The 24823-nt window shown below is 45.2% G+C and overlaps 1 protein-coding gene across 4 annotated transcripts in view; it reads left to right on the top strand.

Annotated features, from left to right (window-relative positions):
- Window positions 1-24823, top strand: part of ASAP1 (ArfGAP with SH3 domain, ankyrin repeat and PH domain 1) — a 275799-nt gene that overhangs the window by 192008 nt on the left and 58968 nt on the right. For all 4 annotated transcript variants that reach the window (XM_053929547.2, XM_053929546.2, XM_045204925.2 and 1 more), the window contains 7 exons: window positions 3858-3932; window positions 4432-4481; window positions 8876-9005; window positions 10408-10493; window positions 16573-16648; window positions 17771-17857; window positions 23466-23566. In XM_053929547.2, coding sequence (XP_053785522.1) covers window positions 3858-3932; window positions 4432-4481; window positions 8876-9005; window positions 10408-10493; window positions 16573-16648; window positions 17771-17857; window positions 23466-23566 — 605 coding nt within the window. The remainder of the gene's footprint in view (window positions 1-3857; window positions 3933-4431; window positions 4482-8875; window positions 9006-10407; window positions 10494-16572; window positions 16649-17770; window positions 17858-23465; window positions 23567-24823) is intronic.

Here is a 24823-nt window from a genome sequence, read left to right on the forward strand (position 1 = left end):
GTTACCATTCACTTCTCACTTAAAACAGTCTCCTCTGCTGGCTTTTATAAATGAACGTACTTTTCCCCAGGAAGTAGGTTGGGAGGAGTTTGTAAGTTGTTGTTTTCCTGTGGCCTTTTTCTATAGGCTTGTCACTGGGAAGATTCTGGATTCGTAATACCCTGTATTTTGCCTTCTTGGTTTCTTATCAGCCCCTAGAGTATGTGTGTGGATAACCACAAAGAAGTTCTTCATTCTTGGGGTTTCCCATCAGTGCATCTGCAGCCCACCGCCTCCTGCCCCACGCCTGGCCGCGGTGACGGCGTTGGAAGGTTGAGACGTATGCCCTGCGTTTGCTGTGTGGTCAGTCCTTGGCTTTTGAGGGACTTTGCCTTCCTCACAGCCCCCGCGGTCAGTGCTAACCACAGAGTTGCCTAATTCTTCTCTCATTTTCCTCATGCAGCCTTCAGATCGAGGTGGCAATAGCATCATGCTTTTGTCCCGCTTCATTTCACAAAGGATTTGTGGCATTGGTGACTACACATTAAAAACGGTCTATAACCGCTCTTTTCATTTTTTGTTCTAGAATGTTCTACTTTAAAAAAAAAATAAACCATATAGTACATCCTACCAAATCTTCTTAAAAATGCAAAAAAGTCCAGAGTGAAAAGCTTCCCTCCCCTTGCCCGTGTAGTCTCCAGAGGACCGGTCTCCGCAGTTTCCTCTGTCCTTTCCAAAATAATTCAAGCATAGCGTATTTTGTTCTCTTTTTATACAGATCCTCGCACACTGTGACCGCTGTTGTACACTTTGCTCTCACTCCATAACAACTTGTCTTGGGAGCATTTACAAAGTTAGACATCAAGAGCTTTCTCATTTTTGTGGCTGTGTAGAACTTGCATAATTTATGAGTCAGCCCCTGCTGATGAACAGTGACCTTCCCACCAGGGTGGAGAGTCCTGTAGAGAAGGACCTCGCACTCACGCTTCTGTGTTTCCTTCATTCTGCAAATGTTTATTGAGCGCCCACTCTGTGCCAGGCCATGTTCTAAGTTCTGGAAGTGTACCAGTGAACATACAGACCTCACTCTCAAAGAGCTTGCAATCAAACTGGGGGCACGGCAGACCGATAAGGAAACACATACATAATTGGCTAAGGATGGTAAGGATTTTGAAGAAAAATCATGCGTCCATGAACAAGGAGAGGTCAGTACTCGCTTGATTAGTGGAGGGTGGGGTGGGCACCACCTCCCTCAGCCACCATCCACATAAGGCCTGGGGCACACAGCCTGGCAGGAGGCCAGGGCTCATCTCCCAGGAATGAGATCGTGGGGGACCCAGAGCAAAGTGTTATTTCATCTACCCATCTAGGGCAGAGGATGAGTCCTGTTAGGCTTTATTTTCCCATCTGTACCCAAGACCAAGTGTTTTTTAACTGTACTTTATCATCATCATCATCATCATTATTAATTATTATTATTACCTGCAAACCCGCAACCCAAGGGGCCTGTTTAAAGACATTTTCTTCCTAATCACCTCCCCCATGAAGTTTCAGTACCGTTGGCACTCTCTGTATTGGTGTATGTACTGTGGCCCCTTGGAAAGCCACGAAGCATCGTCATACCTAAGATTCTCTCTCAGTGCACTCCCTGAGAATCAGTGCCCTGGACAGGTGGACGTGGACTGAATCTTTGGCCTCGCACTGCTGGCCAGCCTGCCAGCCAGCTTTCTCTGTATGGGTGGTGGTGAAATTGCATGGATAGAACTGTCTTGGTAAGAATCTCTTTGTCTTTGAAATGAGAAAGTTGGTTGTTTCCGACCCAGCCCGTCTGCTGGCTCGTACTGAAGACTGACTTGTGCATGCAGTGGGGGAGCAGGGAGGGCAGGGGCGAGGGATGACCTGCAAAGAGCGGGAAGCCTGGATGAGAAGCACAGGAAAGGCTTCGGTAGAAGAGGGGCCGAAGGTAGGCCTCCCTGCCCGGCCCCTCTCTGCTCCCACATCGCTCTTCTTGTGTGTAACATCTCATATGATCTTACAAACAAGCAGGTATCCAGCACTTTTCATGTGCATTAACTCATTTGATGTGGACTCCGGCCAGCCGTGTCCATGGTGTTGCAGATGCGACACACAAAGTCACACCGACTGCAGAAGTCTGGTGGAGAAGATGGGCAGCATGGCCACTCTTTGAGTGAGAGAGCGCCCTGACCCTTGCCTGCACAGGCTTTTATTGCTTTTCTGGGGGCATTACTTCAAGGAAGGTCCTCATTCATTACGCACAGGTCTGCTTTAGGTGATTACCTTTTACAGATAACAGAGAAAAGAATGTTGCTGATTACTTCTTACTGATAACAAAGAAAAGGATGTTGCAAATGCAAGGGAAAAAGTGGTTGAACTGGTTACTCTCCATCCTTGGGAGGTTTAGCACAGACTTCAGGAAGTTACTTCAAAGATATGCATTAAACATTTGCTGTCTTAACCCAGGGTGAGGGAGTTTTGGCAAAAGCAAGCCTCAAAGCAGCCTAGATATAATGCAGGCCTGGTTCCCCACCGGAAAACCGGTCTGTGGGCCTGGCTCCTGTGTGCCGCCTCACACCTGTCGGTTTTCCGAACCAGGACCCAGCTACATTCACCACTGCCACGCGGACCAGTTCCCTATGCTCATTCTGACCTCACAGCAGCCATCTGGAGAGGTTAGGATATCCTCACTTTAGAGATGTGGGTAAGAGGGTCACACACGAAGATGGCGAGTGACAGCGCTGGTGGTTCTGGCACCACTGACTCCCTTCCCCTCACGCAACCCACGACGTCCCCGCATAGTAGAGTGTTCACTGGTGCGTACTGACTGCGCTTGTCCCTGGGATGCGAGCCCTCTGAAGGTAGGAGTGCTGTTTTACTCGTCTTTGCCTCCCCAGCCCCTAGTGTAGAGGGTGCCAAAGAATGGTACTTGGTAAATGATGGATGGACGGATGTGCGGACAGACAGACAGACAAATGATGCTTACACATAAGTAAGATCATTTCTCCAGTAAGGGAACCCCCCAACCTCTCCATCTCTGCAGGTGGCTGCAGCCTTGTTTCAGGCTGCTGAAATTGATTTCTTCAAGATACAGCAGGCCCTCCAGTAACAGCCAAGTTTATTCAGTCAACGTTTCGCTATAATGCTGATGAGATGCTGTGGGAACTTAATTCATGTTGATATCACTTAGCCTGTGGTGTAATTGGTTTCACTGTCTCGTGTCCCTTGAAGTCACGGACCCTACCTACGATGTTGAGTGAGGACTCACTATACGAGGGATCTCCTTGAAGACAAGCTGTACTGTACACTCCCCTCAGTCCCGGTGTTGCTGACTCCTGTGCATCCCTCCCTTGGTTTCCCAGCTGCCCTTCACTCCACTGGGTAGCAGCTTCATCTCTCTCCTCTGTAGACTCCTCTTTCTACCATTTTAAAATCAACGCGACCCAGGCCGCTGGCTCAGAACCAGGAAAAACCCTGCACCCCAACAGTAGATGCCACTTCCTGAATACCTGTCTTTCTCGTGAAACCTGGGCACTGAGGCTGCAGCTGTGAGCAGAACAGTCCAGGGTCTGCCCTCATCGAGCTTGCGTTCTGGTCAGGGAGACTAAACACACCTATAGACAAAGCAGATGATTTTAGATCTGATAAATGCCAGAAAAGAATATGAAAAGGAAGTGGTAGGGTGGGGCCAGGGATGGCTCTCTGGCCCCAGGGGTGTTGGTGGGGGGCACTGCTGAGGGTGAAGCCGGTGAGGCCCTGAAGCCTGGTGAGTGGGAAGTGCTCAGTCAGCATCAGCCGGTCTCACTGTTTCACGTGCGTGCGCTTTCTCTTCTAACCGTCTGGCACCTCTGCTTGTTTTTCAGCTCCAGGGTCTGAACCACAATGTGATCTTCACTTTGGATTCCTTGCTAAAGGGAGACCTGAAGGGAGTCAAAGGAGTAAGTGTGCAGAAATTTGATTTCCACTGTAACTTGATTTTTTTTTTTTTTTTGGTCTTTTGAGATCATAGTGGTACTGGTATTTAAAAGGCACTCTGAACCCTTTTAGCATAAAAAATGTTGGAAGATGATCACTGGGAAAGATGTCCCACTTCACATAATGTTAATTGACTGAGGATCACGATCAGACGCTTAGAGGAAGATCGGGAGCCTAGGTGGGTGGAGTGGAGTCTGCCCCTGGGGGCTGGCTCCATTGCTGGGGGCCCCCCCGTGGGCCCAGTGGGGTTCCACTTCACCCTCGTGACCAGGATACTTGCCCTTCCAACTCTTAGGCCTCTCGTCTGTAATGATAATAGTGTGATGTGCATGCAAGTGTCTTGTGTAAAGTTTCGAGCATCCTTTGAAGGAAAACGTTTTTGCTAAGATGTTATTTGAAAAGTGTTTACTCTCCTTTAAGCAACAGTACATTCAATTTCAATTTCATTTTCTCTTTTCTAAGGATCTCAAGAAGCCATTCGACAAAGCCTGGAAAGATTATGAGACGAAGTTGTAAGTTGTTTTTGTGTGGTTTGGTTTTCTGTTTTTTGTTGTTTTTTTTTTTAATAATTGCTGTGAGTTTCCTAAGAAAAAGAACGACTGAGAAAAGGACAGAGCCCTTCACTTACATCTTCTGGACGGCGAACTGTTTTGTGTATGTGTGGAAAGGCTGAGAGGCTGGCCTGTCTGCGGGGGTCGTGAGCTTGAAGCAAGGACACCCGTGAAGCACTGGGGTGCAGGGGCCTGGCGTGTCTCCACACCGTTCCGGATCGCAACACGTTTCTTCAGCGTTACCCCGACACGGCTGTAACGCCAGGCTGTGGGCTGGGGTGGGAGGAGACAGTACTTTAAAGCATTTAATAAAAATCTTGGCTGAAAACGCTATAACTATAAACATAAGAAAATAAAAGCATTTCCGTAGGCGGCGGTAACAGCAAAATGAAAACACAAGCAAAAGAAAAATTCAAGATTAAATGTTCTTCTCCCAAACTACTTTTGTAATTGCTTGCGTAATAAGCGCATTGTTGGAGTGCTGTCTTAGAAACACTTTCGTGCATTGGCAGTTATAAATGCAGCTGTGAACAAAAAGGCCCTTAAAATGGTCACCTGATGTGGACGGATGCTATGGGCCAGCTCATCTCTTTTCTCTGACGGTGGGTTGTGAACGCTCACGCTTGTGACTAAGTACTGCCCTGCCCGGAGGCGACTGTGTGCACTTGGACCTGATAGAACTAAGTACTCATCAAGGGGCTGGGGGTTCACAAAACAGGGAGAAAAACTTCCGCTGTAGACTTGTTGTGGAACACATCTCCTCTGCAGGACACAGGAACAGTAGAACAGGAAGCGTGCTTTGTCAGCTAAAGTGCCGCAGATACAGGTGGTACCGCTGTATTCACACGCAGCTGTGTGTTGTTTGAAGACCTTGGAGTGTCTGGTGGTCGGTATTGTGAATGTCACACAGCATTGTGCTCTAAGATGACCCGGGTGCCATTCACAGCTCCTGTATCAAATGATACATGACTTGTCTGTTCCCTTGTCTGCATTGTCCTCTAGAATCTGAACTCGGTGAGGACAGCGACCACGTGGTCCCTGTGTGCGGAGTTAATTGAATCTCCCAGTGCCCACCAGAGTCATGGACTTGTGGTTGTTGCATAGGGAATATTTAGTGAAGGAATACAGGAATTACCCGGACCCGGAAATGTATAACAGGAATAGCAAGTGGAGTGGGTCCCGACTTGAGGACCTCATCAGGAAGATTTGGGTTTTGGTTTTGTTCTTTAAAGAACCTCTGTCAACCAGTTACTTTCCCCAGATAGGGCTCTTTCTCACTGATGTATAGTGGTCCAGGAAGAAAAGAATGAAACATGTCTATTTGATGGAATTTAATTACAGAAAAAAATCAGTAAGTAAAAAAATATTTTTAAAAAATGGATGATTTTAAAAAAACAGCCATTGTCAATTTCAGTGACGTATTATGATTGAATTTCTATTCTTTTTTTAAAGATTATTTATTTATTTTTAGAGGGGAAGGGAGGGAGAAAGAGAGGGAGAGAAATATCAATGTGTCTTTGCCTCTCACGCGCCCCCTACTGGGGACCTCGCCTGCCACCCAGGCATGTGCTGACTGGGGATTGAACTGGTTACCCTTTGGTTCACAAGCCTGCACTCAGTCCACTGAGCCACACCAGCCAGGGCTGAATTTCCATTCTCAAAGTTCAATTTTTTTGCTTTTTCTTAGTGAAAAAGAAAAAGACCTCTTTTCTACCTTTACTTAGTTCTATATGAATCTTTTGTGAATTTTTGTCTGTTCCAACGGGTTTCTAGCACCTATTAATAATGTTTCTGTTTAGGAAATACATTATCTGTATTATTATAATGATTCTATATCAATTATTAAATTCCCTGGCAGTTCCTTCCTTTCTCTCCTGGAAACATCCTGTCACAGCTTTTTAGGTCAGAGAGGCGCTGTCATCTGGGCTGCCCCCTAGTGGAAGGTCTCCTACTTCCTCCTTCCCCCTGGGAGTCCCTGTTTGGCTGGCACACCCTCCAGGGAACAACTCTAAGGGAGGTGAAATTTTCAGGCATGCCCAAAACTACCTTCATTCTGCTGATGTATAATCATAATTTTATAACCAATTTCTTTCAAGGTGTCAAGAGCATTACTCCATTGCAGATCATGAAAAAATCTGATGCGTCTCTGATTCCCATTTATTTTTCTACAGTGTGGAAGGGGTGGCGGTATTTTCAGTCGGGAAACGTTGAGGTCTTCTTTTCACAAAGAGGTTTTTACAAAGTGTCTTCATGGTGTGCATACTGACCTTCTACTTGCACTTTTTAGTTCTTCAGTTCTGAAAATTTTTTCATGTAATTCCTCTCCTCTGCTTTTATCTTCTCATTCTTCTAAAACTCCTCTCATGTAATACTGGACTTTCAACATTGTTCTTGTAAATCTCCTTTCTTCTCTGTCTACGTTATAGTTCAGGTTATTCCTTCAGCCTTTTCTTCCCACTGTTTCAGTTGAGGCTATAATATTTTAAATTTCTAAAAGCTCTTTTTCTCAGTTAGTTGGGTTTTATGTGGCTGTTTGGTTGGGTTGGATTTTTGGGGGTGGGTTTTTTTTTTGTTTTGTTTTCTTTTTACCTTTAAATAGTTTCTTTTCTTGTTTCATAGATGGATTATTTTAGGTCTCTCAGGATTTGGTTACATTTTACAACATTTTTCTGCTCCCTGTTACCTCTGGTTCCTTTCACCGCCATCCCTGACATTTTTATTTTCATTTCTCACTTTCATTTTGGAGCCTTTCTTCAATTTTCTTACAATCCTTGGCTGCCTATTCATACTTCAGAGCAAGGCTCCCACACGTGGATTGAAAGCTCATATCCATCAGCACGGCTTGTCAGGAAAGCAGTGAGCTGCCTTTTTAGGTTTTAAGCTTTAGGATGTCAAGGCCGCCTTTCTGCCAGGGGCATTCTAAGTGTGGCATCTATAGGCCTGTCATCTGGGGCCACTCAGTTCCCTCAGCGCCCTGTCTAGTGATTGTATATGATAACTTTCTTTCCAGAAGCTACACAGGCCAGGGAGGCAAGGAGCCTATCATTTGGGGTGCAGACTTCCTCTTTTTCGGCCTGCCCTTTCAATCATTTGTAGAATTGTCATCCTTTTTTGTCTCCAACTCTTGTCTTTGGAACATGACACTTTTTTAATGACTTTCCTGTCGTGTCAGCAGGATTGCTGAACAAAGGAGAAATAAACACATGTGGTCAAGTCACCGTGTTAACTCAGAAGTCCATTATGACTCTTAAGCTATGCCTGCCCCTCATGTTTTTTCTCCAGTGTTTATAGCTGCTTGCTTCTCCCGCCCACGCCAGTGAGGAGAGAGCTGCGGTTTACGTTCTTTCTGGCAAAATCCTGCTGTCACGTCCGTGTGACGGCCGAGGTGGCAGGGTGAAAGACTTGCTTCAATACAGCGTTAGGGTATCATTGTGAACCCCAACCATGATTGTAACGGGTTTTCCACTGATTGGGTTGGTGGGTTGGTTTTCCACTGTTTGTGTATAGGCACGGAGCCTGGCTTTCTCTGGGGCTGACTTTCCAACACCACAATTTAAAGGAAGACTTGAAGGCTAAGTCACTTAGTCTTTGCGGTCACAACTGGAAATTACAGGCTGCTTCTGAAATTAGACGTCTGTCTTCAAGCTAAATGGATTTTTGGAAAGAGGACTGTGACCCTTGGCGTTACTACCAGAGTATCCTCTGCCATAGCTGAGCATTAGCCTTGGGTACTGTAGGGTTCAGTGTGGTGCCTCTTCTTTCTTATCATTCTGGGCCCCTCCCCACTGAAGAAGGTTTCATAGATTCCAAATTAGACATTTGGATTCCTCCCAATCCTTCCTTTGTACAATCCAGGGCTGGGCGGTTCGATGATTAAAATGTGTTACTGGGATATGGAAACAGCCCAAGTTTACAGGAGTATTGGCAGTTGCCTTTGACTAATTTCCGTGCATACCCACAAAGACCCGTTATGTACTTTGTCTTGAAATAATTCTAAGTCATCTGTTGAAAATCAAAATATGCTTCAGTTCTTTAACTTTCTGATTCTTTTCATCATAAAGTACTTACCCAAGAAAAAGTAAACTGTCAGAATTTCTTCGTGCCAACCGAAATGTAAGCATTCGTGTAAATCCATTCTGTGTGAGATCAAAGTCAAATGTGAGAAGCTTTCTAGGTGAAAATCCAGACAGTGTGTTTGTTCTCTTTGAACTTAGACTTCTACCGCTGATTGCTGTGGCCAGCTCACCAGTTCCTGCACCTCACCTCCAGTAATTAAGAACTGACCGAGTGGTTCTCGCTGAAGGAAAGACCTGTGCGTGCCCGTGTGTTAATGGTGGCGTCTGCTTTAATTACAGTACAAAAATTGAGAAGGAGAAGAGAGAGCATGCGAAACAGCACGGCATGATCCGCACGGAGATCACTGGGGCCGAGATTGCCGAGGAGATGGAGAAGGAGCGGCGCCTCTTTCAGCTCCAGATGTGTGAAGTAAGCACGGACTTTTCAGCCATTTGCCTAGAGTTTCATTAACTCCGATCCCTCCTGCGAGTCGGCAGTTTTCATGCTTAAAAGCAGACTGTGTTTGATTATTAGAGGAGGGGACTCTTACTTAAGGATTCTAATCTCATTTTTCTCCAAGCCTTTGGGATCATCCATGTCACTGTTGTCTCATATTTTGAGCCTGGGGCCTATGGGGCTCTTTAAGCCCAAACAGGATTCTTTGGTGAGCACTTCAGTATTGCCTGTGAATGAGTGTGGAAAGAAAAATGTTGAGGTAACCGTGGTGAATATTAGATTTTCCTGGGACAGGTTGAGAGCATGTTATTTTGTCTGTCTGTTTGTTTTTTTAACCACGTGTCGAGTTGGAATGAAAGCGTAAATGAAGTGGTCGTTAACAAAGTCTGTGGGTTCTTGGGAAGAACGCAGCGCACAGCATGCTGCCTCAGACTTAGAGCGCGGCTCTCCCACTGTGAGCCCACTGAGCAGCTGCGCCCGTGACCTAGAGACCAGCCCCTCGGACACTGTTTCAGTTTTTCTTCCTTAATGTTTTCTCCACCCCCCCCCTTAGACTTTTGCCTCTTTCTAGAACTTGTCTGCTTGTGAACACTGCGAAACAAGAAACAGTGTCAACAAGCAAACAGTAAAAACCTTGGCCAGTTGTCAAAATCAGAGCCCGTGATGTTTAGTGCATAAAGTAATAATGCGTTGTTTTTATTCTTTTATTTTTAGTAGCAAAAATTCTTTCTAATTCACCTCTGCGGTCTAAAAATTTTAATACCTGCCCTGGCTGGTGCAGCTCAGTGGATTGAATGCCAGCCTGTGAACTGAAAGGTTGCAGGTTTGATTCCAGGTCAGAGCACATGCCTGGATTGCCGGCCAGGTCCCCAGTTGGGGGCATGCAAGAGGTGTAACCAATTGATGTTTCTCTCCCTTTCTCCCTCCCCTCCCCTGTCTCTGAAAATAAATAAATAAAATCTTTAAAAAATAAAAGGTTTAATACCTTACAGCACATTCCTTAGAGAGAATGCTGTTTCGCTTGTTTTCTGCAAAGAATGAGCCATCTCTCGGGCCTTAACCACGCGCACTCTAAGTTTGAGAGCCACTGTAGGAGTGGAGATTAACTGATTATTCCGGAATGTTTTGCTGTGTTTGATTTCCGGTTGTCTAACAAACTAATCTCGAGCACTTACAAAGGCTAACACGCTGACCATTTGTTCAGTGCACATGCGCCTGTGCCCCATCAGCGTTCCCCCATCATGCTCGCCCTGTCTGAAGACAGCCGAGGCCCAGTGACTGGTGCGGACTCACCATCGGGGGTCTGCCACCCGAAACCGTGTCTGAAGAGCCCTGTCGGTAATGCTCAACACCCAATTCTGTTTTATTTCCACAGTATCTCATTAAGGTTAATGAAATCAAGACCAAAAAGGGCGTGGATCTGCTGCAGAACCTTATAAAGTATTATCACGCACAGTGCAAGTAAGTGGACTGTTGTCATCGTAATTAGGAGCTCAAGTAAGGGCCCTTCACTTCGGCCGCCTCCCTTCTTTCTGGTCTTCATTTGGTCACTATGTGGCAATACAATGGCCTTCCACAGCCAGGTGATAAGAAGTAGCATTGTCTTCTGTAGTCATGGTTTTCTGTACATCAGTGACTCGCACCAGTGCAACCACTTGGCTACGTGAAACTGCTACGTTACTTACAAAGGCCAGCGTTGGCTGGAGAGCCCGAGGAGCCCTTATTACAGACACCTGTGTCCCCGTGACCAGAGAGGCCTTCCTGGTGACCCTCTTCCCCTCCCTGCTGTGTTGGTAACTTACTGAGTATTGGGCCATTTGTATCACGTATTCCCACTTGGGATTTTGTTGGGTTTTTTTTATCATCTAAGTTAAGTGAAATTATTAATTCGGTCACTAAGACTACTCTGCATTTATACCTGAATTGCTGGTACATTTTGTGAGATGTCCATGGCTCTATGCCGGCCCCATTTTAGCTGGCTCACGTGGCCAGGCCACATTTTCATGATGTTTGTGGCTCGTGGCACCGCACTTGCTGATTACTTCTTGTTTACCCACTGGGTTAGCATTTGTGGGGCTTCTGGTAGAGTTGTGGTGTGAAAGTAGTGCAAGAACTTTCCGAAGTGGTGCAGGCAGCTCCCGTATTTATAAGTGGAGTAATGTAGAAGTCATTCATTAGGACTGGAACAGGACACATACCCTCCACAGTGTTAAAATTTATAATTTCCTTTGATAAGCTCGCTGTAATCCTTTTACTGATGTTATAGGCAGGCAGATCTTTGCGTTCAAGTGAAACATTCAAGGAGGTCGGCATTAACAGTATGGGAAACGCACAAGGCCTGAGTCACACAGATAGTTGGGTTCAAATCCTGGCTCTGCAGTTAGACAACCACGTGGCCTTTACCAGGTGCTCTCTAAACCTCAGTATCCTCATCAGTCAAGTGGGGTTAAGGTCCACAGACCTGCCTCGGGTTTGGGAGGATGTGCGAGTCACACGAGATAAGAAGACACGTGGCGCGCTCAGCCCCGTGCTTGCTACACGAGTGTGTTTGCTGCTGGGGTGATTCAAAGTGGCTAAAAATCATTCATTCACAGACTTCGTAATGCAGGGTTGATTCTCTTCAGGTAAAGCTTTTTAATCATCCAATTAGTATTTGTATAAAATGATTTAACCTTTTTCCTCTTTCAAAGTAAATTCCACCTTGTATAAATGTGTTTCAGATATAAGAATAATATATTGCAGTGGAAACAGTTTCACATTTATAAGATAAATTTGCCTCTGAAAGCCCCATACTGAAGACCTGGACTAACCTTAGGCTTTCATAGTGTAATGCTGGGGGGGGGGGGGGGGTTGTTGAAACTTGAAATGTGTGTGGTCCCTGATTTTAGTTTAGGGAGAAGATTTTCATCTTCCCTCAATTTTAGTTTTCCTAGAAACATATCATTGCTTTGAAACGTATACAGAAATAAGTGAATTTCTTAGTCTTCTGAATTATAACACTTTGGCAGCAAATCTGATTTCAATTGATTTTAGAAATCTCTTGATCTCAAAATCTCAGTCTGCAAAGGAGGGTTTAACCTACAAAAACAAGTTTCCCAGAATGTAAGATGGTTGGTAAAGTATATATATACACGCCTTTGTTAATAAATGAGGGAAAAAAAGAGCAACTCCAACCTATTTGGCTAACTCACCTTCTCTTTAGTCTTGACTTTTCCCTTGCCACAAATAATTTATCAATCCCTTAACAAAAGCCAGGTACTTTGCTAGGTTCTGGGGTAGAAAGGAAACACAGCCTCTGCCCTCGGGAGTGAATTACCTGGTACAGGAAGTAAGTCAGGTCCATCAGTGATCATGATGGAGCTAGGAAGTGACTGATGACAAGGGGCGTCAAGAAAAGGAGAGACTTGGGGCCATAGAGACTAAGGAAGGCCCCTTGAAGGAGATGGTGGCAGTTGGGATTGGACTTGGACCCCAGGGCAAGAGGTATCAGTGGAAGGCAGCCCTGCACAGTGAAAACCTCCTTGCAGGTAGAGGTGCTCAGAGACATCCAATAGTAGAACTGGGTTATAATGAGACTCAGCCTTGTCCAGCCCCTGGTTGAACCTCAAGAACTTCATCCAGCAGGGAGCCAGTGTTGTTTGCATTTGAGAACCACTGTTACTCTTTCCTGCTTCAGTCAAGCCTTTACGTGCTTCATAGACAAACAGCGGGCCTGTAACGCATCCACTTAGATTAAGAAGAGAGAGATTCATATTCGGAGTACTTATTCCTGTCCCCAGAATGATTTCCAGTGCAAAGTCAGGTGGTGCTCAAGGGCAGGTGTTTTCCGGTAATCGCTTGTATAGTCACGGCCCCTCGGGGGGGATGCGGCAGCTAGAATGGGGGAAAAGAGGGAGCAGAGAAGAAGAGCTTTTGACTTTTGTTACCCATTATGGCTCACTCACACCAAAGACTCCTCACTTTCAGTAACATGCTGCTTTCAAAGCAAACACATTACCCTCGTGTTCGCCACTCCTCTACTACCTGGCCAGTATCGTTGTGATCTGCAGAGTAAAGAGCACGTGCAAACATTATTTTCCTTCACTTTACGGATAATAATAGTTAACATTTATCCAGAGCAATCAGGAAATTGTAGCTCAGAAAGGATGAGTAGCCTGCTCAAAGCCATATCATTCATTTTATAGATGCACAATAAAAATGTGTCCAAACAGACAAAGCCTGAGAAACCAAAGGAAAATAAATAAATACATTGGACTTCAAATCTAAAACTTCTGTGAGTGAAAGGAATGCTATTAAGAAAGTGAATGAACGATCCACAAAATGGGAGAAAATGTGGAAATCATTTATCTTATCTAATAGAGATTTAGTGTCCAGAATGTATAAAGATAAACAACCCAACTTTAAAATGAGCAACGATTTTGACTAACCATTTCTAATATATATATATATATATATATATATACACACACACACACACACATACATATACACATACACACACACAAATGGCCAAAAAGCACACGAACTGAAACACTGAACATTAGTCATTAGGTAAATATCAAATCAAAACCACAATTCAGTAGCCACTTCGCACCCACCAGGATGGCTATAATTAAAGCAACAATGACAATATAACAGAAAATTAGTATTGTGAGAACGCAGAGACTTCTGGCCAAGATTGTGGCGCAGGTATACACCGTACTCACCTACTCCCACAGCCACTCAAAATTACAGCTAAACTACAGAACAACCATTCAGAACTGCCCGAAATCTGACTGAGTGGAAGTCCTACAACTAGGGAATTAAAGAAGCCACTTCAAGACAGGTAGGAGGGACAGAGACGGGGAACAGGCTGGTCCCCCCCACACGTGTGTTAGATAAAAATCAGGAGGGCTCTCTCGGCTGGAGAAGTCCCCCTTGAGGAGCAAGGGGTCCCAGCTCCTTGGGGGTTTTTCTCAGTCTTTTACTTGGTAGGAATTTGTCCCCCTTTCCACTTGCTTTAACCACTAAAAATTAACTATTTTTATCAATGCCCCCACAAACTAAAACAGTGACCTTTTTCTCCTTCAAATATGTGTTTTATAACATTTCTTGTGTGCTGTTTAAATATCAGTTTGCTTATTCTTTATGTCCAATAGAATTTTCTGCAAGGATGGAAATGTTGATTTTTTTGCTGTGTAACATGGTACCCACAAGCCGCATGTCAGTTGAACCGAATTTTAAATTTATTTAAATTAATTGCATATGACCGGTGGCAAACATTATATTGGAAAACAGAGCTAGAGCATTCTCATTTAAACTCACTTTTAAAAAAAAACATGATTAAATTCCCTTCATGTTGAAAGTGAAAATGAAACACCCTTACAAAAATATCTTCAAAGAATCTATCCCTCTGGGAAGGAAATAAGTCCTCATATAATAAACTTGTGCAGCTTCAGTGAAGAAAACCAACATTTACCAAGCACATCCTAACTGCGCGGCACTTTGCTGAGTGGTTTCATATGTGTTAGCTGTACTGTTCACCCCCTTGGATACAGATAACAGGCGCAGAAGTGAAGTGACCTGCCTAGGCCCCATCGCTAGTAGAGTCCTAGAGCCCAGACTCCAGGCCTTCAGCTTCTGACCACACAGCCCTTCCTTTTCCTGGTATAAGAGGTCCTGACAGTGTCCCATCTAACACTGAAGTGTCCTGCCTTCAGAGCCTTTCCCCAGAAATCACTAAAGTGCAGTATCAGAAAACAGTTGGTTTTGCTGTGGTTAACTCGGCAGCTGTATTTCCCTGGTGTAGGAGATGCTGGTTCTTAGGAGGATGTGTTCTGCCTCAGGGATGGGTGACCATGTGAGATACCTGTGACAGGCTTATGGATGGCCTGCTCTGTGCAGAACCTCACTAGCTGCTGTAGGGCTGGTACCTAGGTCTGGGCACAAGCTTAAAGATGCCAACCCCTTGACTGGCAAGATGAGGGAAAGCTGCCTGGGGAGGTTGCAAATGAGCTGAGCAGAAGACAGCGAGAGAGTTAGGCAGGGAAGTGCAGCAGGAAAGGGCATTTCAGCCAGAGGGAGCAGTGTGTACAAAGGCCAGGGGGGCGCCTAGGACTAATGTGGCATGGCCAGAGCCCAGAGTTCTTATGGGGAATGGTGGGACATAAAACCAGAAAGGTATTCAGGGGCCAGAACATACAATAAATGTTACTCAATCCTGCACCAAATTTAACTTTCATCCCCATAGGCAACGATGAAAGCCTGGATGTCAGAAGACAAGGGTTTAAGTGAGTCTTCCCAGTTAAATGGTTAACCAAAAAGCCGTCTTTTCTTTCATCCCTGTCGCTGAACAACTTCCTTAAGATAGTGTTTCTCTTCCTTATAAGGGTTCTCTGCCGAAGACAGGAACCTCAAGGAATTTGCAAACTTGAGGATTTCAGTAATTACTCTGACGGCAGCTCTGACACTGTTGTAGCTTTACCACTGACTGTACAAACCAAGCTAAATATAAGTATATGGAACCCAGCTCGTTCCCTACAAATTCTTGATGTGCTTCAGTCTAACCACTAACTGAGAGAGCATCTGCTCTGTGCCGGGCCCACCGGGGTATGCAAGTGAGAGTCCTCGTCCTTGTTGATCCCGTCCTTTTGTGGGGCGACAGCAACGCAGATGAAGTGTATTGAGAAGTAACCTGTGGTGGGGGCTGCTTTCAGCACAGTAGAGAAAGTTCTAGATGCTGAAACACAGGGGCTCCTGAGTGGACATGTTCAGACAAGAAATGTCTTCCCTGGGTAGGTAAGCGCAGGAGTGTTGGAATCAGAACCTGGACTCAAATCCCATTTCTGCCACTTTCTAGGGGTGTGAGTAACCTGGGCAAGTTATACGCTCACTCTGTGCCTCAGTTTCCCCTTTGAAGTGGAGATGTGATTGAAGTGCTTGTTAACGGAATAGGGTTGTGAGGGGAATATGTGTTAACACACATGAAGTGCCCAGCGTGCTGGGCATGCGATAAATGTTCGGCCAGTGTCAGTGCGTGTTACTGATCAGGGTGAACTGAGGCAACTTCTCATACCCGTGGTAACATAAAGCTTTCCCAGATCCACCGGTGCCGTTGACTCGGCATCCTGTTTCACGTGTGCGTTGGGACGCAGGGACCTCTGGGGAACTGACCGAACGCTGACTTTTCTGCGACCTCTCCTTTGGTTCCGTCCTCTCTCTCCTTCGAGTGTCCAGTTCAATGTCATGGTCCCCCACTGGTTAATGTGCCTCTCTCTCTCTTTGAATTCAAATAAGGCACAACCAGGAGGAGCTACCCTGGGCGTAGATGGACAAACATGTATTGAAGGCTCGGTGCGGGGACAGCAACTGTAATTTGCATCATCTGTGCGGCGTCTCCTAACAGTAGTGCCTCTTTGTAAAACACCAGCGTCCATTGTAGATGCATTTTGTGTAGACATATGGTAGAGAGTGTGTATGTAAGTGTTTTGGGGCTTTTCAGGTAATTATGGTTCATTTCTTTTTTATACTGCTGGTAAATCTCTGGTGTTTTCCATTGTAGTTTCTTTCAGGATGGCTTGAAAACAGCTGATAAACTGAAACAATACATTGAAAAACTGGCTGCTGATTTATATAATGTAAGTTCTTTATTAAAATACCTGCATTTTAACTTGCTTTGTTGTAGCTAAACCAGTAAATGTGAAATTTGTATTAGAAGAATATTCGAGAAAAGAAGACCAGTTCAGTGATGTGTCAGAATAAACCTAGAGAGAGATAAACCTTCCGTTTCTCTGAGACGTCATCAGTGACGGAATATTCCAGAAGGTGTTCTGGGAGCAGGGGAGGAGAGGGGTGGAGAGTGTCATAGCTGCTTCTAGACGACTCTCTGTCCAGGCTCTAGTGGCATCATGGATGTTCGATGGCGACAGAATAAAACTTAGGGGATTGTCGCCGAGTAGGCGGGTTTATGATTTTTTTTTTGGCTTGCTTGTTTTATATTCCCTCTATTTTTTCTAATATCTTGGTTTTGCTTTTATATAACAAAACCAAAAGGAAAACTTTTGAGGAAAAAAAAACTAAATGCAGATACATATAAATGTCAACTTTGATTCCCATAAACCACTTGGCAATGAATAATATTAAAAGTGTGTTTTATGAGTGCAACTGCGTATGCTCAAATACGGTTTTAGCATTACAGTTAATACCCTGTATCTTTATATAACTTTTAAAAGTATATAGCTGTGTATTTTTTCTGATATTCTTTCAATAGTTAACGTGCTTCTGGTTGTGATTAAGTTCCAAGTGTTTAAAAAAAGCAACAACGCGTTGCCCTCCTGGAGGTACTTTGTGAACCTTCCCTCACCCATGTGAGCCCTTTGGATTTGGTCCTTGGAGCTCTCTGCCGGCCCCCTTATCCCATCGCGCTGTTCTCACTGCCACCTTTTGAAAAAGCAGAACCAAGAGACTCAGTGTTATTTCTTAACTTGGTTTAGAATGGACCTTTAGAGTTAATGATCTAGCCTCGGTGTATTATTTAATAAGACAGTATGTTGCATTATTCGCTCATTTCAAAACTCAGTGGTACCTTCCTAAGGTGAGGAAGGCATGCCTCATATCAAAAATGAGACCACGTGAAGGATTTGAGTCAGGAAATGCACTCTGCCATTGAATTGTTTGGTGAGTGCCGTATTTGGGTGAGTTAATCTCTGTTCATCAGTGTGTAATAGATAGTGACACCAATCATTTTTTTCTCTCGTTAGATAAAACAGACACAGGACGAAGAAAAGAAACAGCTCACTGCACTCCGAGACTTAATCAAATCCTCTCTTCAACTCGATCAGAAAGAAGTAGGTGGTCTGTGTTTCCAGCAGGGCTGACCACGCAGGCGGGCCAGTGGCCATGGCCTTGGTCTTTCCTCCTCTGCCAGATGGGGACGCTGACAGCCTCCTGCCAGGGTGCTTGTGGGGACAGATACAAGTGTGTACCTACCACATTGCCCAGGGTAGAACCTGTGTTTTGGTTCTTTTCCCGTCATCTAGAAAAGGTGTCCTGAGCCCCGTTCTACAACTCCACGGCTAGACTTTTTATCCTGGCTTTGCTGACGTGTGTTTCAGGAGTGTGCGCTCTCAGACCACAGAAGGAGAGGCAGTGACGGGCACACCCCTGTCCTCTTTAGCTCGTCTCTCTTTCCAGGCAGCCAAAGCCGGGGGCCTGTCTCATTTTGCCAGGGACATAGAGAACTAGTCTGAGGCAGAATCCTACAGAAGTTTTGCCTATCCCCTCCCACCCCCCTCCCACCCACCCCATTAGGAAAATGAGGGCGAAATAGTCCTTGGATATTGAGATGGAGTCTAGGCAGCGTGGTAGGTGTTAGACCACCACACACAGATCCTTAATTATAAATCCCACGTGTTCATTTGTTGTTCAGACATGTAATTAGTGCCTGCTATGTGCCAGCAACTGTGCTAGGCAGCAAGCAACAGTCCTTCCATGAAGGGAGGTCATTACCTGGTAGAAGGCAGAGGGAGTCAGCCGTTTGAGTGAGCAATCGTACTGAAAGTGATGTGGGTGCTGTAAGAGAGCTGTCAGGTGAGAGGAAGCCAAATAGACTCGGGTGCAAAACTGCCTGGCACCTTCAGCCGGTGACACTTTGGGGTAAGGTGGGTGGAGGCACGAGATGCGGGTTCTGGGGTGAGAACTCAGGCCTGACAAGGGAGTGCCTTGGATGCTCACCAAAGGGTATGGACTCTGTGCTAAGGGTAAATTAAATAGTGAGCACCATTTGTTACATGGGAGAAGATGAAAATATGCCTATTTATACTATGAAATTATTATGCATCGAGTTTAAGTGTAATATTTAAATGCAATATTTACATTTTTAATTCCACATGATATTAACTCACAATGGTTAACTATGTATAAATTTCTAAAATTATTGAAAGGGGTTCACAAGTCTAAATGAAGCCAGGCACACCAAACAACAAAGCAAACCCCCTCCAACATGGGAGGCCTGGCCCAGCGTCCTGATCCCATACAGCAACCCTGAAGGTTCTTTACTGAGTGGCTGCAGCCTTCTCCTCCGCTGCTTCCAGTTGTTACACACGTGTTGGGTTTGCGAAGTGAGAGAAGCCTAGCCCTTTAACACGGGGCCTCTGCTAACCTGTGGCCAGGGGCAGCCGGGTTGATGAGTGCACCCATGTCATGCAGAGCCCCAGCCAGCATCTGCACCCTCCTTGAAGGTCTCCTTGAGGGTACTTGTCGCTGGTGTGCAAGTCCTAGAAGTGGTCTCCTCGAATGATCGCTCAGCGACAGGGCAACAGACAGGTCCAGATTGTGGGGGGAGAGGTCGATCTGTCTGGGGAGAAATTTGCAGTTTCGTACTGACTGGTAAATACTTAACCACTTCCTACCTTTGTTTTGTCACGTAGGATTACTTCCTTCCTAGGTATGGAAGTTTTCTTAGGGAAAAAAGAGGAAACTATTATAGTTCCTTTGTTCTGCATGGAGACCAGTCCGTTCTGCTCATGCTAGTAGCTAAAAGACAAAGTTGTGTACAAGCCAAAGGAGTATGTACTACATGTGGAAGTGCACCTGGCTTGATTGATTTTAACATCATGCCAAATTAATAAATGATGAGCTTTCATGAGCACCATGTCCAGAGTATTTTACAAGTAAAATTGATCTTTGACAGTATGCCTCGTCCATTCTCATGCTATCATCTCTCATTGCAATACACGTGAGAAGGTAATGATTTTTAATGATTTCCATTAAATATGAAAGGAGGCTGTGGCCAGAGATTTCTCACCATCGTGCTAGAATTCCAGAAGAGTGTAATGTCATCTAAGAATGACCCGGGAAAGAAAGGCGCCCAGGAAATCATTGAACAGCCTCACTCACCCCCACCAACCCGGCTCTAACTTGACTCCATGCAAGGACGCTTTGAGAATTCGAGCTGTAAATTGGACCCCCAGATTTTTGGTAGACTCATTTTTTTTATCACCAGAATAAAATTCATCATTGATTCTGTGGATATTCTGTGGAATTAATTATCTTAAGCTTTTATAGTAGCCCAACCTCCCTGAAACACTGCTATGTAACTGTTTTTTGGACTGAAAATAGTTTATTTGTAAGTGATGTCTATACATCATTGCAAAGGTCTGAGCTCCATGTGTGAGTCTCTCCCACTAGCCTGTTGTCGTGTGCCTGTGGTTGGTTTGATAGATTCTGGGTGTTGCCCATCGCTGTCTTCACAGTGTCTGGCACATTGCCGGGCACACACAAGCCACTCCGTAAATATTCAGTGAGACAAACAGAGACGCCTTTGCTGCTCCGTTCATACCTTCCATTAGAGGTCGGAAGCCTCTCTAATAGAGGTTTAGCTTTAGATTGGGTGCCAGAAACATTTATAACCCCATTAAATCAATGAGTGTGTAATTGCTTGCAGTTTAAAAAGGTTTGAGATTTTTCTCCTTAATAATGCATTATAAGGTTTTCTAATAAGAAAGCCAGGTAATTTGTGCTGCTAATAGAGAATGGGGAATTAAGCTAAAAAATAATGCCATAGTTTCATTCTGCAGCTTACAATAATTCTTGGCTCCCATCATGGAATTTCCCCAAGGTTGTAAGTTCATTGTTGAAGTTTAGGTTTGTATTATTTTGCATGAATGATATTTTCATTTGTATTTCTCTTTCCTGAATACATACTGATTTTTATTATGCTGGTAAAGGATTGAGAACCTATTTCATTCCTTCAGTTTTGTTTTGTTTTTAATTATTTTAGCGTTAACAGTTCTCCAAAATTTACATTCTCAGAAAAGAAAATCCTCTTTTCATTCATTTATTTGGAATTCCATGCTAAGCAAGCTGAATGATCATTTTTTTCTTAAACTGCAGAAATAACAATTGGTGTGACTTTCTTACACCATAAAATTCTTAAGCAGTTAACTTAGGATTGTTGGTGCTAGACTTCTGAAATATATTGCTTCCTCCTTCCTCTATTTAATGGAAGAGTCTTTTGAGGTCACAGCCTAGAGTTCAGCCATTTCCTTACCTTTAAAAGCATCTTTGTCTGATGTAAAGCAAAGCCCATTCAATCTGTTTGTTATTTAGAATTTAGAGATTAGTTAGGCTTGTGATAAATATATGTAAGGAATGTCTTCCTAGTACATTTACAAATTATAATAGTTTTGCTAAGTTATCAGCATCTAAATTCTTATTAAATATATGATACTTTTATTTTCAAAACATAGGATTTATTTTAAAGGTTAACAAGTGGATTAAGGTTAGAGAGGCATAATTTTAAAGCGTTCCAACAGACCAGGAATCATGTGGGCCATTGAAGAAAAGTGTCGTTCAATGAAAAAGGTTCCAACAAAGAGAGACCTGCTTTTAATGAGAATTGCTGTCCAAGGAGAGTTTAGATTTTTGTCCTTAATGTTTTGGAGGCAGAGCTGTGGCGAAGACCCCGAGTCCAAACCCGTAGCTGAGCGATGTTGACGCGGTTCCCTTGGGTTCAGGCCGGCAACACCATCGGTTTCTGTGTCCGGCCTCGTGTTTTGTCCCACGTCTCGGCTCTCTCCAGCCCCGTCCAGTCTCGTCCTGCTTGTTCTTAGTGTTGTGGACACATAGCTGCCTCCTTCAGAAAAGCCACATGTGTCCCCACTGTGGTTACCAGGACTGTCCCTGGAGGCATTGGGGGAGGAAGGCTGCCCTCTGCCTGTCCCTTAGGCCTCCTTCCAGAAAACAAGGAAGCACCTGTTGGGGAGGGAGTGCAAGGCGGTGACTGTGGCATTCAGGGCCCTGGACCTGCTATGTTTCAGCTGGAGGTAGTCTGGCTGGTTAAAGACAGAAATGGCTCAGGTTAAGACATTAGAATCTGTGGCCTGTTTAGCATAGACTCAGCTGCCTGGAAAGGTGCATCCGCTCTCACGGCCTGCACAATAAGAGGGGACAGTGAGTGTGAGTGAGTGTCCACCTCAGAGATGGTAGCATCCCAGTCAGTGTCCCCAGTACCTTCCCGGTGCCTGGCTGTAAGGTATTCAGGTCATGCTTTGGAGCATAGAACCCAGCACGTGTAGAACAGCCGTAAAGGGCCATGGTCCTACCTGAAGGCCAGAAAGTCGCCATGCTGCCCCAGGGGCAGGCTGCACACCTGCCTCCAGCAGCCAGCCAGCAGCTCATTGAGCGTCCTGCCTCCTCACATTCACATTTCAAGTGTTGCTACGAACTGGATATTTTTATTCCCTCTGCTCAGAAAAACTGCCTGAAATGTGTGGCTTCTTTTAGATTTTCTGAGCAATTCGTGATGGGTCTCACCAAGGTGTTCCCTGTGCACGCACTTTGAGGCTTGTCAGCCATGTCATCTGGGTGAGACGTGTGGCCCGTGCTCCTCCATTCAGCCTTTACTCCGTTCTCACTCGAATGACCTGAAGTAAAACTTAATACAGACGTTTCGTTGTGCCAAAATTTATCATGGTTCTAAATATCTGTGTGTGTTTGTCCTAATACTGCCTTTATAATGGTGTTTTCTCTGTGTTATAAAAAGTGCTTAAGTTATGAGCAATGAGACTATCAATGAAATTAACTATATTTTCAAATGTTCTGCCTTTTCTCTCTGTTGCTTTTGCCCTTCCTGATCGAAGTCTAGGAGAGTAAGTCATTACTTTTTCTGAGAATGTGTTGTCTGATGTCTGTGTCTGCAGCCCCCTGTCTCCTTGAACAGCCCCACGGGATTAGATCACTTCCTCCACTCCCAGAGCGGCCACTGTCGGGTTGTGCAGCCTGTACGAACAGTGGGAGGTGCCGTGGAGTGCTGATGCCGAGTCAGGCTTCTTGGCATCTGTGTGGTTCTGTTGATCCTTGTCAGCCTTTTCATTATGTAATGCACTTGCAATAGCATCATCAATTTGAATAGAAAGCATGGTTACAGGTACACTGCGCAGAGCACTAATTAGTTACAAAGCAAGAATTTTATAGCAGTGCTTAATACCTTACTCAGAAGGTACACTTCTAATTGTGGGTGTTTCAGCAGAGTATGTGAAGGGGCAAAGGGTATGCCTAAGGGGAGAGCATTTGTTTTCAGGTTGCATGAGCTCTGTTTTGCAGTCTGCTTCAGTTTTTGCAGCCCTTCCTGTGCCTGCCAGTGTGAACTGGCTTAGAAATACAATAGTGTCCCCTGCGGTGTTTGAAGTAGAGCTGGGCTCTGAACTGGAAATAGGAGACCCAGACCCGAGGCCCCAGGCCCCAGATCCCAGGTCTGCCTTGAACTTGCTTGTGACTCTGGCAATCGTCTACCTGCTCAGCTTCCTCCCCTAAAATAAAAGCAAGGACCTGACCGCTCTTAAAGTTCCATAATTCTCAGCCCCATACCGATGGGCCCCGCTCAGTGGCAGAACAGAGTCAGGAACTGGAGAAGTGTCTCCAGCATGTGTATAATGTGCGGTTCATCTTTCCTAGGATTCTCAGAGCCGGCAGGCGGGATACAGCATGCATCAGCTCCAGGGCAATAAGGAATATGGCAGTGAGAAGAAGGGGTACCTGCTGAAGAAAAGTGACGGGTACGTACAGGCCAGCCTCGTGTCCCCGTGTGCCTTAGCGCACTTCCTGAGCATTAGCCACCTGTGGACTTTTTCCCACCTCTCACATAGGAAAGCACACTTAAGAGTTTTCTCATGCACTCTCTCTATACTGTGAGCACACTGGTTTTCCTAGGGTACGTCTGAGATTTAACCTGCTGTCTTTAGAAGAAGCAGTAATCGTTTTCTGGTCCCTGCGTGACACCTATGAATTGTGACATACAGTGTTAGGAGGCAGGAACCAAGTGGACCATAAAGCATGCAGGTGGCTTGCTGACCTCTTGCTCACCTGCCTCTGCTTTTATTCATTGCGGTTTTCTCTGCCTGGGGAGCCCACCTGGCCGCCCAGACCACAGCCTTGGGATTCAGCCCTGACTCCTCTCTTCCCTCGTACATCACAGCAATTTAACAGCAGCCCCTTCCGTTTCTAACAAGAGATAATACGTTTCTTGCCATCTCTGCTGTCCTGCTGTAGGCTAAGCCACCTCCATCTGTCCTGGACTACCTTAGTAGCCTCCTAACTAGTCTCTCTGGGTCTGTCACTCGCTTGTCCCCTTCTCCAGTTCATTGCTACACAGCACTCGGAGTAGCCTTCTAAAAAACGTAAAGCATGGCGGGTCGCTCCCTCCTTGGAGTGCTTGGCTGCTGTCACCCCTGCCTTTCCCTCCAGTCTCATCTCGTGTCATTTACTCCTCTGGTCCTGCCACGCTGGCCCTCTCCCTGTTGTTTGAACAAATGATCCTGCTTCACCATGAGTGCATAAGTAGAATTCACTTCTTCACTTAATTATTCACTTGAATAATTGGCATTCTTTTTAAAAAGCTCCTTGTTTTCTGATTGCTTGTGGATATGTGCTCCTTGACTATATCTAAGCAGCATCCATTTTTTGTTTTGTTTTCATTCATTTGTTAAAATTGCAACTATCTCTCCTGTAAATTTCTGGGGTCCCTGTCAGCTTTGCTCATCATTCTACTTTGCATTCAACGAATATCTCCTGGGAGTCTTGTCTAAACCAGGCACTGTCACAGACACTGGGCATGACGTGGAGCAACAGAAAGTCCTCGTTCTGTCAGGGCTTCCGTTCTCGGGGAGGCAGACAGTGAAGAAGGAAATGTAGGGCCGCAGGCCCTGTCCAGAAAGATAACGCAAGCGGGGGGGGGGGGGGGGGGGGGGGGGGGGATAAAGGGCCCGAGGGGTGGTGGGGGTGGGGTGCTGGTCCTTGCCCTGAAGGAATGACCT

The sequence above is a fragment of the Desmodus rotundus genome, chromosome 8, assembly GCF_022682495.2.
Source record: "Desmodus rotundus isolate HL8 chromosome 8, HLdesRot8A.1, whole genome shotgun sequence".
Classification (NCBI taxonomy): domain Eukaryota; kingdom Metazoa; phylum Chordata; class Mammalia; order Chiroptera; family Phyllostomidae; genus Desmodus; species Desmodus rotundus.